The 14,651-nt window shown below is 32.5% G+C and overlaps 1 protein-coding gene across 3 annotated transcripts in view; it reads left to right on the forward strand.

The window, feature by feature from the left end:
* The window catches only part of ftz-f1 (ftz transcription factor 1), a 228,197-nt gene extending 214,448 nt beyond the window's left edge, over window positions 1-13,749 (forward strand). For all 3 annotated transcript variants that reach the window (XM_076408309.1, XM_076408310.1, XM_076408308.1), the window contains 3 exons: window positions 8,756-9,014; window positions 9,112-9,215; window positions 10,760-13,749. In XM_076408309.1, coding sequence (XP_076264424.1) covers window positions 8,756-9,014; window positions 9,112-9,215; window positions 10,760-10,906 — 510 coding nt within the window. In that variant the 3' untranslated portion in view covers window positions 10,907-13,749. The remainder of the gene's footprint in view (window positions 1-8,755; window positions 9,015-9,111; window positions 9,216-10,759) is intronic.
* Window positions 13,750-14,651: the final 902 nt, after the last annotated feature.

Below are 14,651 nucleotides of genomic sequence, written 5' to 3' on the forward strand. Positions count from 1 at the left end.
GTAGGTGATATTTTCCATTTGTGATATATCACATGTGTAAAATAGGTAAAGAATTGGCCCCATTACATTTCCCTGTGGCACACCTGCTTTAGCTTTTTTCATTGTAGAATATGTTTTCTCTTGTTTCACTTTACACATTCTGTTCGAAGAGTTTAAAAGTCGAAATGCTGTATTAATCAAGTTAATAAGTTTTATAATGCCATTTTTTAATAATTTTGCTTATTAACTTGGGTTGCGGTTGCTTAAAAGTAAGTAATATTCATTGTTCAATCAAGTTTAGATAAGACTGCATATTTTGTCAGTAGTTGTATTTATTTATTAATCAAGGTTCTCTTTAGATTTCCATGTCTAAAATTTAAAGCTGTAATTACATTCATTATTGGTTTTACATATCTTAAAGAACATAGTTATGTTTCACCTATTTAAGTTCGTAGTTTCCTATGTATTAGCTTAATCAATTATGAGCTTCAATTGTTCAATTCGAATAAATAAAGAATGAAATGTTGACATTTTATACCGAATCACTTAACTTTCTCAAAATTCATTTTATAATTATGGAAATATTTACAAAACTAACCGAGCTATTATCTTTTTGTAACCAATCAAGAAATGTATTAATCATCGTTCGGATTCTCTTGTTCTTGTTCTTCGCGGTGATTCACAATCACGAAATTGACGTCGTTAAGATCTGTGATCGTTTCCGTCTGGTTTTTTTGACTCACAACGACAAAAAAACAACAGACGAATTATCTGTCGTAATTGTACCCACGGACCTCTGACGGAAATATGGGACAGATCGATTATTTCACCTACAGCGGGTATGTGTGCGCAACATTGTCCACGTCCTAAATACTAAGCCAACTTGAACGCGGTAATATCGAGAACCTCGACTATTGAGCAATTTTTCGTTTACCAAATTGAGCGGCGTTTTGAATAATTTAACGAGGCTGGTTGGCGAGCCGAAAAACGCTTGCAGTTACTATTACACGACGCGAGATGGCACAATCACTTCCCACTAGTTATCGCGTTTCCGAATAGATGCCGCCTCATGCTCATTTTTGGACGGGACAATTCGACACGGTACTAATTTATCGACTAATCTAATTCGGTAAAATCAGTCCAGTGTTGTAGTTTTAATCACAAAACAGAATTAGAATTAGGAAGGCTGAAAAATTATCAATATTTCTGTTCGTTATTTTTCCATATTTTTTCAAAAAACTTATTTTTTAAGCATTATAAAAAAAACCTTTTATAATTATTTTTAATAAACCTTTAAAATTAGTCATAAATTTTAAATCTTTCGTGCACTTTGGTATTTAATATTAAATGTTAAAAATATGGCTACTTTTTAAGATACTTATATTATATGGGGAGATTATTCTTAATATTATATTACCTTCGCTCAGGATGTTGTACACAATTCATTGTTTTAAAAAAGATCACCATCTACTGACATAACATCTGAATGAGGATTTTCGTTAAATTTGTTTTTGTACATTATTTCAAAAAAGTCAATGATAACTTCGCGCACAAACAAATTAAAATAAGTTCCTGGCTAAATAACATTTAGTTAATATAACAGAATAATAGAATCATAAAAATATATATAACAATACTTGTTTACGTTTTCACCACATGTACACTTAGTTCTTTTCTAGTGTTATACTCTCTGGTTCTTATCAGCATGAAGTTGAAAGCATAGATTCGCTTGTTTCAAAAGCATCGGAGAAACATGTTTAATTTTGACTTTTCAAACCTTTTTCAAGAAAAGAAATCTGTAATTTTTTACCTTCGGCCCTCTAGTGACTCAGACGTATAAAACATGGTTACGGGTGTGCCCGTTTAAGCTCGCATTCTATATTTCCGTTTCGTGAACCTAGTTTAGCAATTAAGGAACTATTTGAAAATCGGAGAGTGCCATTTATCGCGAACATATGGCGGGCCCAATTTTCTTTCACACCCCTGACTCCTTTAAAAGCTTAACTGCCCATACGACCTTGGTCGGTTAAAATGAGCCCGCTGTAGTGTCAGCCGAACAAACAATTAGTTTCGATCCTGCTCGTTGCTGCAACCAGAAATCAGGTCGCGCGATGATGTAAAATGTCGGATTTTCTTGTCAATCAAATCTTGGTCGCAGTTGAATAGTATGCGGCACGAGTCTTTTACTTTTCATACTTCGTCTATATATTTCTTGGAAACAGTTTTAGCGCTATTAAAAGATCGGTATGTACGAGATTGATTTTCAATTTAATTTTATTGCATATAAAGAGTCCCGTACTACAATGTAAACGTTCATTATTTTGAGAAACCAAGAAAAATATCAATAAATCTGTAGATTCAGAACCTTTGTTTACTTTTAAACTATATTCAATATATAATATAACTCAATATATAGACATTAATTTTAAAGATTTATCTTCAGATATTTGATTTCTTTTTCTATATACATATATTTTTTGACTGAAGGTATGTTCATGCAACTCACATATAGTCCTTCCAATAAAGCATAAAACAGCCAATGCACGTCATCAAAATGTAGAATGCAACGTTGCCGCACCAAATTAAAAATAAACGAAAACTATTTTGACTCTGACAACGAAGTATTAATGTAAATAAAATAATGAAATAAAAATAACGTTGTAAAATATAATTTATTTTAACATAAAGGTATATCTAATGCATATTTATTGAAGGACTTAAACCACGGTTGATTAAACAGCTACAATAGTTTATAGGTTAGAGATGTTTTATTGTATTTACGTTGACATATCACAACGGTCTCCAGTACCAACATAAATTGAATTTATAGAGCGATTTGGTTACACGTTCTGACGCATCAGACTTCATTGTGTCTCTTTTTAACTGGGCTAATGCTAATTAGTAAAATGTGAAAGAAAAATGGTCCGAGTTTAAAAAGGATTTTACGTTTTTATAAACTGAATTTGACAATACGTTCGACGGTGTTGATGACGTGCATTGGCTGTTTTGTTGAAAGAACTATACAACAGTTGTATGAACCGAAAATAGTTTCTATTATTTTGTCATCACTGATTCTATTTTATCATTATTCATAGCTCTGTAATATAAATTATTAAAAAATCTTCATAAAAGGTTAAGCTTTTTTCTAGACCAGAATACTACTTCAAATATCACTTTTAAGATTATCTAGTAAATTTTCAAATATGATTCCATCTTATCTATGTAGCCGATAACAAGTACTTAATATTAATTTAAAATATTGCTTTTACGTGTTTTAATTTAAGGTTATGTCGTCCGAAATGTTACCAAAACACCGTCGAAAAAACTCGACATTTCACATTACACGATCTAATACATATATTAACGGCGAACAGTTCTGTTATGAAATTTCATGAGATATTACGTGATCCCATATAGCGACCAGTCCACCATGACACACATTTATTTAAGACAAACAATGATTAGCTCGAACGCCGAACCTGGCATTACATAAATTACCTTAGAAGACGTTTTACTAACAAACACGAGAAACTGATTAATTTATGGAAATTAAGGGGCCGGTCCGAATCCACACTAAAAAACTATCGTCGCCTGTATTGAATGCTTACCCTCGATATTCCAACATAAATGATTTTAATGAGGATGAATATTTATATTGTGTTCGATTATTTGTAATCGGCTAGCATTAACGTATCTGTCTTATATTCTCTCTCTCTCTATCTCTCTCTCTCTCTTTGTTTTATTACCAAACCGAAATGTACCTGAGATTGTTTGTTAATAATTTGTCTCAAGAAAAAGTTTTTCTTCTCAAATTTTTTTGAGATTAAACTGTTTTTGCTATTTCTTGAACAATTCATGTATGCTTTATGGGAAGTATGTGAAATATCGAGAAAAATAAGTCGAATTCAAATGAAACAAGGTCTGGTAGATGCGATGGTGGAAGAAACAATTCTAAGTCGAGTGAGATAGTGATGTGTGTAATGATGAATTGTTGAATATGGGCAACCTTGCTGTTACTCTCGAAATCCATTAATTAAGCATTATCGAATTAGCTCAAAGCCATTATTAAATCAACTAAACCAACGCATACAAGTTTTAACAAGTTAACTTAGGAATATGGTCATCATAAGGCTACATAACCATGTAATAGTCTTCATTAGTGTTGATTTTTGATTAAATCAAGAAAAGTAGAATAAGTTCCAAAGAATATTTATTTTACTCGAAATTTGATATGTTTAGTGCAGTGGTCAAGGCGACAGGACGGCGTTTCTGATGGGTCATGGTCGTAAATTTATGGTTGTGATTGTCTAAATGACAAAAGTGTAAAATCTGACAAGGAAACTGACCCCAGTCACGCCAGTAACCAGGCTGGGTAAGACCGGATGTCTTCTGGGATGATCTCCCAAGTTAGTCACTCGCCAGTCGATGGGCTTAATGGTTTGGACCCCACGTTAAGCAGTAGGTCCATATAATATAATAAACACTACTTATTAGGAATTGCATTTTAATCATAATCAATGCATCATAAGCAATGATCTTCCACGTTTGGATCTATAATAATAATCATGTGTTCAGAACCTTAATGTAGGAAGTTTTCTGCAGAATCCTTTGGAAAATAATTAATTTTATTTGAACCTTCACGTCTCGTATATCAACCCTCTTATGATTTTGCAGTTAAACCAAAAATATTTGCCTTAAATGCTTGAAAAATAACGCCACAACAACAATGTCCTTAAAATTATGATATATGATATGCTGTTTGTTGGGAAACAAATCACCTAGTCTAAATAAAGTTATTCGTGTTGTATTCCAAGATTCCTATAATTTTTATGACGATATTAATTCGAACTGAGTTATAAAGGGGGCTTGTAAACTGTACAGTACCGTTAAACTAGTTATAAATACATGAGGATAAGGAGATACAACATAAAAGACGTATCCTGCTCGGTTATAAACAACAAACAACCGAACAAGTTCCAGGACGGATAAGTCCCAGCTTTGATATCGCTGCCTATCTTTGAAGTAATCCGTCGGTCTGCCTTTCGCAACGCGAGAGTCCATAAACCAACAAACATTACATTGTTTACGACATCGCTCGCGAGTTATCAAACGGCTAACGCGTCGTGCAAGAAGCTAGCGCCCGAGGCTGGCGTCCCTGCCCTCCCCTCACGCCCCACCCCCTGACCGAATCCATCTAGGCCACTGTTACTGGGTCAAGAACGCCGCTTCGCAACTATTATGAAATAATGGCAACGGATAAAGAAAGAAAACGGCACGCGGCGACGTCGCTAATAAGGATGGAAGGAAATCGAAAGTGGATTGGTCGGTTTTTTGGGATTTGTGCTGCGGCCCGATCGGATTGCTCAATTTTCGGGTGGTTTGGTAGGTGTCCGGACACGCCCAAATGATTTTGCAGGTGGAACAAATCCTATCCACTTTTTTCTTGGTTCTCCTCGAATGATCCTTGGGTTGTATGGTTTAACGCTATCACAATGAAACCTCAGAACGAACGTTCAAAGTCATCGTTTCAGTAGTATCCGTCAAGCATCTAACAATTTTGAACTACGTCAATAGTATCACGGAGTAGTATGTTTCATACGCATCACGTGACTAACCCCTGACGTCACATTCTACTGACCAATTCAATTTTAAATAAAACGCACATGTAATTTCTCAAAAATATATTAAAATTACACAATATAAATATATAGATAAAAAATAATTAAATGTAACTGTAGAAAAAGCTGCAACCTAATTGAGAACACAACATATCTCCTGGCAAATATAATCAAAATTGTCTATGGCACCTTTTACCTTTTTCATATATTTTTTAGCGCTATCATTTTAAATAAGATGTATTATAGGTCATATCTTTTTGTTCCTTCATACTGAAAGCAGACTAAATCTGTGCGTGTTAATATCTTCTTTATTTGTATTAAGGCCAGTTATAAAATTATGTTTACATTGTTATTGTGAAAATTGTGGAACGGATAATTAAACAAATGATATATATATATATATATATATATATATATATATATATATATATATATATATATATGTAATGTATTATTTTAAACGTTTTAACAATATCATAAAACAATCATGATGACCATAGAGCCATGATGACAATCATGGCTCTATGCGTAGACCCAAAAAATCTTAAGTAGCCTTAAGCCAAAATATTAATTAAAAATATTACTTAACCCTTAACCTTAATCCCTTCAAAATAATTAAGTTTTATTTTTGTTTTGTAATTTTGTCATCGCCCCAATTGGAAACTGTGGTACTATTCACATGATTTGCTCTGCTGTATATCTGTAAAAAACAATATATGTTCTATATAAATTACTGTGTACTTACCAGGTAAAAACAATGCTAATAATCAAATAATAATGATTATAATTAAGTCACAATGATGCTGAACGTACTCTAAATCAGGAACACCAAGAATAACACAACAATTTCATTATTAAAAAAAATTAATATATTTTAAAGTCTTCTTTTACCAACTATGGTTTTATCTGGACTGGACCTACAGTTTAACGTGGGCTCCGAACCACGGTCCTCAGCATTAAGCCTACCGACTGGCGAGTGACCAACTTTAGAAATCATCCCAGAAGACATCCGGTCTTACCCAGCCTGGTTACTGGCGTAACTGGGATCATTTTCCTTGTCGGATATTACACTCTTGCCTAGGACAATCACAAATTTGAAACAATCACAAACATAAACTTACGACCATGCCCCAGCAGGATTCGAACCCGCGGCTATCGCAAAAATAGGAGGACCGTCTTATCGCCTTTACCAGTGCGCCATCAAGCCGGCAGTTTCATTATTATTGTTATAGAATTATTAATGGAGCACAAAATCTAAATATGTTAAACTTTTTTGTTGTTTCAATATGAAAAAAAGGAATACGATATAATGTTCATGCGCACGCACTAAAATTATTTTTCTAAATAACTTATCCTGTCAAAGAGGGCCAACATATGAAAATGTATACCAGTAACATTAGTGAACAATCGTAGGTGTGACCATTAAGCAGAGTCCCACCTTGTAGATCAAGAACTAGTTATTCACGCCTTAAAATTTATTTTCAGATATGCAGAAAATGAATGAAGTTGGTCCAGATATCTTAAACACGCCAACAAACGTTATTCACTATTATTTTCGGCCAAATATTATGGAAAATAAATTAGATGCCAAGGAAGCCATATACCAAGTAGAACTACTAAACAGCTGACTACTTTTTGTCAGAAAAAAATCTTTTTAACATGAAACTTTAACAGCACAGTCAGTCTCTGTGAAATCAAATAAATTGGCGTGAAATAAACAGCATTTAAATTCCATGGTTTTATTATCGTCAATGTCTAGTGATCTCTCAAGAATATTAATTTTACACCAGTGGTGACGAAAACAACATTAATTAAATAAATATTTTCTCTTTTTATTTAGTTGGGAATCTTTACATTTAGTTGGGAAAATCTTGTATCTATAAAACTACATAAAATAATTATAACGTGTTGCGGAATACCCAATTATTACTCTAGACGTTTCCGATAGTCTCGATCTCGTTTACTAGGAAGAAACAAATCAAAAATAATTTTCCGCCAGAACGAGAAAAGTAGCCTTCGATCAAGCGCACAATAACAAAATCGCTAATTACTCGGCTCTCAATTTCCTCCGTTTGTCGTTTCGTCGGAGAATAAAAAAAATCGGACGCCGTTAAATACTGTATTTCAAACAAAACGCTCTCCATAAATGTCAATGAAAATAAGCGTTACAAAGACCAAAGAGGATTGTGTAACGTGTCCCACAATCTAGGTATCCAAAACTGTGTCAGAGGAATCGTTTACTAAAAAAGTTGCCGCGGCGTTGCCAGTATTTTTGTGTTGTATCAGAAAAATTCCTACAAATGTTAGGTTATGTTAGCTCGTTATTTTTAATTCGCTGTTGTCACCTGTTTTCAATTGTTTATTATTAGTCTAGTATTATTATTTATATTTTCTGCCCTGTTAAGAAAATAAACTAAAAATCTCTCCGAAGTCGGCGAGTATCGGCAACGTTGCTGGCATATATATTCGTGATCGAAGAACGAGACGGCCGACTGAAAAGAGAAAACAACAGAGAGATTACGTAAAGCCAAACCAACAGTTGAAAGTGAAAATGATGGCGGCAATTTGGGCCAAGTTCAATAAAAATCGAGGCGTTACACTTTTTTTCAAATTGGTTTCTGCTTGGAATTGAGGTTATGAGTCAGGCGGCATTTTAAAACGAAACATTCGTCATTTCAATTGCAAATTTCGGTCGGTTGCTTCAAAACAAAAAAAGCACAACAATTAAAATAAAGCGCTTAAATATTTTAGTAGATACATTCGTTGGTTCATATTTCCATTCGAAGTGCTTTATCGGTTTAACCGATTAGGAATGTTGTTTAAATAATGCGTGTACGCAATAATGTTTGCCGATTGAGCTGTGTAGTATTATAACAAAATATTTTTTGATCCAGAAAGTATGTTGTACGACATATTTAAGGTTCCATCGACAGAGACGGAATTGAACATGATATAAATATAGATTTAGACCTAATATATTCAGCGGTCATACTGATTCCACAACTATCAACAATATCGACATTAACATAATTTCCACAACGTTTAATACTCAAGCGCCACAACTTTAAAATGAATCACAATGTGGCTATTTGCAAGTACTAATTGTTAATATTTTTTACTCGACAGTAAATTAACCCATCCTTTCTTCTTTGTCTCAGGTGGACGATCAAATGAAGCTCCTCCAGCACTCATGGTCGGATATGCTAGTTTTAGACCACATTCATCAACGGATGCACAACAATCTGCCTGATGAGACCACCCTCCACAACGGTCAAAAATTCGACCTCCTCAGTCTAGGTTTACTTGGGGTTCCAAGTTTGGCGGATCTTTTCAACAACATCACGGCCAAATTGCAAGAACTGAAATTCGACGTTAGCGATTATATTTGTATTAAATTTATGCTTCTACTAAATCCAGGTAAGGACATAACATTTGGAATGGTTTCCTCAAAATGTTATTCGGCGACATATTGTGTGAATTTAGACTAATGTTTTTCGTTTTTCTTCTTTTCTAGCGGAAGTCAGAGGAATTACAAATAGAAAGCACGTCCAAGAAGGTTATGAACAAGTTCAACAGGCACTTCTCGAATACTGCCTTACATGTTACCCTCAAATACAAGTAAGTATCAATTGGGAAAGACTTTTCCAGCAGGGTTGGTCGATATAATATAATGAAACCCTGTGTTAAGTTTTTTATTTGAAGATCCAATTATGTAAACCACCGCGGCTTCTCACGATGCCATAGATTCCAATATTCCAATTTCCAGCCATATAGGCTAAATCACTGCAGTAAAGAATCACAAAAATATTGATTTATAATAATAATATACTATATAGAAAAGCAGGATTACTAAGATTTTTATAATTTTTTTAATACCAAAAATATAAAGAAAGTATTTTAAAATTCGCCATTGTAAGTCAAATACCTAAATACAAATTAGAAGCGCTACTAAACATTGACATCACTTACCGTTTCCTAACCATCATTTGCTCACAGTTGATTCGTCTATAATGACTATACTATGTGATCATAACTGAAATAGTGATTTTAAGAAGAATACTAGAACTTTTATAGAATAGAAGTGAGTGACTAACCACGTTATATGATAGAATATTGAGGGACATTTAGTAAAAATACTACCAGTATAACAGTTGACAACAAAATTAATAACAACTCAGCAGGTAACAACTCTAAACTCTAGGGACTGGGAAAGACAAATCATAAAATTGTATCTATGGCAAACCTACTGAAATATTTTATGATGATAATTTGAAGATAGATGCAAATAAATTTGACAGAATTTGACTATATTCATTTTGATAGTAACTACAGCAAAAAGAAAGGTTTAAATAACATGCATTTAATGGTGAATGTTAGATTTTCTTTTTTTTTAAACTTTTAACAGCTCTGTATTGTATCAAATTACCTTGTAATATTTGAGTAAATAAAATGCACAAATTGTAATTTTGAGTTCATTTTAACAGTTATGTGCCACTACTATATTTCATCAAATACTTTACAAAATATGTGTTTATACATGCTTCAACATATCAAGTTATTCCCTATGAATTCTTAAACTAGATCTCTGCTTAGTTTATTTAATTTCACTTGACTTCAGTTTGAAATTTGTTAAAGAAATAACTTTGGTTACGGATAAAGTAAATATGTAGAATTGCCATAAAGTAGTTTCTCAAAAATCTAGCCTATTTAGGCGACGATCTGGGTTATAAATCACACATGGAGCTCACGCGGCGTCTTCTTACTAGAACTACATATAGTCAATGTTCATATATTTCAGTTTGCGGTAAAAGAAATCCTTTATCGTCGTTCTGTGACAGTTGCCATTGGCGAGGCGCAAAAGTAAGGATCAATACGTCGCCAGCCCAACATGTGTTTCTGTCAATGCATTTGTCACCTGGTAAACGGATCGACGTCATTTATTCATATGCATTATCTCGAAAAAAATGTATTTTTGATCAAAATTGGAATCTTATGGAACACTTGTTGTAACAACAGGATAATAAGGCCTTTGCTAAAACAACATGGGCATCACAGACGGCATATATCGACCTACCTTTGTTGAAAATTCTTATGACATTATTTTAGTTACTGAAATATTATTTGTTTGTGCTAATATTTTACTAATGAGAATGTCTTTTTAGGACAAATTCAGTAAAATGCAAACCATTTTACAAGAGATCCATAATTTGGCTACCAGAGGAGAGGAACACCTTTACCACAAGCACTGTAGCGGTTCCGCCCCCACGCAGACCCTCCTGATGGAGATGCTACACGCCAAAAGGAAATAACGGCCAATCAGAGGTCCAGCCTGAATGACTTCAAATCGTAAAACATTTGAAACCGAAACCACCCACCCACGTTACCATATCTGTGTGCAATAGCGGCTCCTACCATGAAAAGTGTACATAATGACAGATGAAATCTCAAGTTGTTTTGTTTACAAGGACATTGTCAAGTTGCCGGATACGAAACTGTCCAACGAGGGGACATGGGCCAGTCACTGGACCGATTCACTGCCGTGATTATCAGATAACCACGTTAATCCTTCATTTGCTCTCAATAATTATATTTTTGTCTCAGACTCGACTGAAGAGTAAGTTGAGTTGATTGGGGTCCTGTCAGTGACTGGCCTATAAGAGGGACAAAAGTAAATATATATTAAAAGTGATGCCTTCACTAAGTACAAATGGTACCCTTGGAATCTTTTTGTAATATTAAAACATTTTACTTACATTTACATTATATACTTAAGGTCCACAGTACCGCCATTGTTTCTTTTAAATTGTTACAGAAACTTGTCTCGGGACTCCGAGTGCGGTTTCATAAGCCTAAATGGTTTTTATTTAATGTGATACTAGATGGACACCGCCTAGTATGGGTGTTTTTATACAACCTTGCAAATGCAGAAAAATTATTCATAAATATGTAGTAAACACTTATATTCGGCCTTTAATCGAAAATTATTAGTAATTAATCTATATATCCTTCTAGGCTTGTCAGTAATGCGAACAGGCTTTTTTCCAAAAAGCTGTTTTCCTTTAATTTTTTGTTATTTTTTTTGTTACACATTCCAAATGTGCTCCCATGGGATAAAAGGGCATCATTAATTAGAAGCTACGAGTATTACAGATGCGTGAGAATAGGAGAGAGAGAAAGGCGGAATGAGTGATGAAAGTGTGAAAGACAACGACACGCATGCGCACTGCACCGTTGTGGCTGAACTATGGAAAAATATAGGCGTAACTTGAAGTGTTCATTTTTTTTATCGTTTCAGACCCACAAAATGTCTTAGCTTAACGTTTTTCTTGGTGAAGGACTAACAAATTTTTATTGTAATTAATTCTGTAATTATAGCGATATAAATATTATTTTTTAGTTTTATTAAGTTTAAAGCTATGTTTAAGTACGTATTAACGTTTTACTATAACGTAATGAAGGAGGTTGGTACTGTGGCCGGACCTTTTTTTTATTATATCGTTAAAACTAAAAAAAGATGATTTTCTCTTCATTGTAAATGCTGGTTACCTCGAATGGTTACTGTTGAGTAAACAAATTTGTTACTTTGTCTCTAGCTCTTTATACGTTGTCAATAATCTTCCAAAAGAGACGAACTTGAAACATCGAAGTTTATGATATTGAATTAAGCCGTACATGATGTTATTTTTGTGACATTCAAATGTTTTTTCTTTATAAAATTGTGATATGCTCTTTTAATTTTGTAGATATGTGAATAGATTGTTAGTTCGATATATGTTCTAATTTACGAAGAGTTTGTTATTTTTTTCATACTCTATGAATTGATTTAAATCAAAAATACACTAGTTACACAGCAAGACGAAAATCAATATAGAGTTAATAGAAACGATTAACATCAAAACTGCATGTTAATTGTCTTAGTGAGATGGAATTTAAAAACCAAATAAATGTAATCAAATTTTATTGAACATTGTTTTTAGTGATAGATGTTATATCGTGGCTGGTCCATGAGAACACTTTTCCTACTGTTAAATGAAGTTTCTATTGAACTGTTTTATTTGCAATTATACCGTTTTATTTGAAATAAAATATGATTAACTTACGTTCAATGGGTGATCATGAAACTCCCCCATTAATCGATATTACTCATATTAGCAACATATAATTAATCAATATTTGGCGTTATATAATATACTAAAGAGAGATATATTTATTTTTGTATATCCGATCTGTGATAAGATACACATAATTGTAAACTAAGCAGAAAAATTATAGTACATCACGTATAAATGTTATTTTTTAAAAATGGAAGAAGAACCATCACACTATATTTTATGGTATTTAGTGAAACAAAATTATTTTTTACAAGAAAAACTATATATATACTAGATGTCACCGGAAGAATTCCTTTTGGTATAGGTGACTAAATAACAAGTGAATAACAATAAGATTTTTTCCTGTGACAAGTTTGTAAATATTATATATATTATGGCCATCCAAAAGCAAAGTAGTGATATTTATCTAATGATAATGGTGCTTGGACAAGTAACTTTGCCATGGCAGAAGTTTTTAATTTAAAGTCTGTATCACAATTTTATAGTTTGTACGTACTATTTTAATATGTTTTTTTGGCAAAACGACAAATGTACGGTTATTAAACAGCGTCCTCCCCAACCCATAAAACTTGTACATATTTTTAAAATGTTATACATATAAAAATATATTATATATTGTTAAGTAGATTGTTACTGTTGATATGTTTGCAAATGTACCATACTTTTTTTTCATAGGGCTTTAGCCAGTCTTTCTAGTCGGCAAGTAAAATATATTATGCACCGATAAGCTGTAGCATACCAATGCTATCAAAGTCTAGTTTTAAAATAACGATTTTAGGCCTAACACAACTAGTACAAATTTTCAAATTATTACTATCTAAACAAAACTGTTTTTCAACTCTTAGGTTTCTTGTTCTGTGCTCCACATTTACTTGCCATCTAATAAAGGAGGCAAAGTCCCAAAAGCTTATGTCATGAAGAATATTATATATTTATATAAAAATTCTACACTTATTTAAAGCAGTGTGATTGAAAGGTTGTAAATATAATTTATGTGGATCAAAGTGAATTGTTTGTAGAATACATCATTGTCAGATAAATATTTGCTTTTTTTTAATCCCCATCCTCAAAATTTTAGAAATTTTTTAGACCACCACCAAGTTGGGCTAAATGTCGAAGAAACATTCAAAAATAATATGGTGATTTTTATCTAGGTATAATGACGTTTGAACATATAGTTTTGATAATATAACATTCAAATCAATGTTATTAAATATTGCAAATATAATTTATTTGATTTAAAATGAACGGTTTGTAGAAGAAATAATATATAACATTTCCTTTTTATTATATCTCCTAAAATTGTATCTATTTTTAATATCTAAACAAGTTTAGCCTTATTTTTCATCAAGGCATCAAAATTATGCCTATTTCTACATGATTAATAAATATATGAATGCCTTAAAATCATTAATTACTTTTTGTTGAAGGTCTGATGGGATATTTTAAAAATATGATTTTTTTAAGATATCATAGACTGCTTGTCAAATATATGAACATAATGATTACTAAACTTAGCATATACAATTTTTCAATTTATTTTCTCATTTTAAAAAATACGACGTTATTCTTAGTTCCGTCTAAAAATATTCTGTTGGTACCATAAATAGAAAAAGCTGAAAAGAAAATGCAAAGAGTTACAAGGGTCACTGGGTTCATTTTCTATTGATAGTTTTTCAGGAATATTCATAGAGTCAGAGTCGTATCTTCAGATACATTCATTTTTTTTCGCGAAATTTTCACACAGAATGATAATCAAACATCATATTTATTTATCAACATTTATTTCATATGCTCATGGTATAATTTATAGAATCATAACATTACTACATATAATTCATAGAATTTGTTCCTGAGTTCGTGTTAAGTGTGATAAAAAATTATGAAACGTTTTGAATTATTAGATGATTGAAAGTAGAGAAATAAAACAATGATATTGATA

The sequence above is a fragment of the Rhynchophorus ferrugineus genome, unplaced genomic scaffold (genome assembly GCF_030347505.1).
Source record: "Rhynchophorus ferrugineus isolate W39M unplaced genomic scaffold, kcgeb_rfMv2 rfM6, whole genome shotgun sequence".
NCBI lineage: Eukaryota > Metazoa > Arthropoda > Insecta > Coleoptera > Curculionidae > Rhynchophorus > Rhynchophorus ferrugineus.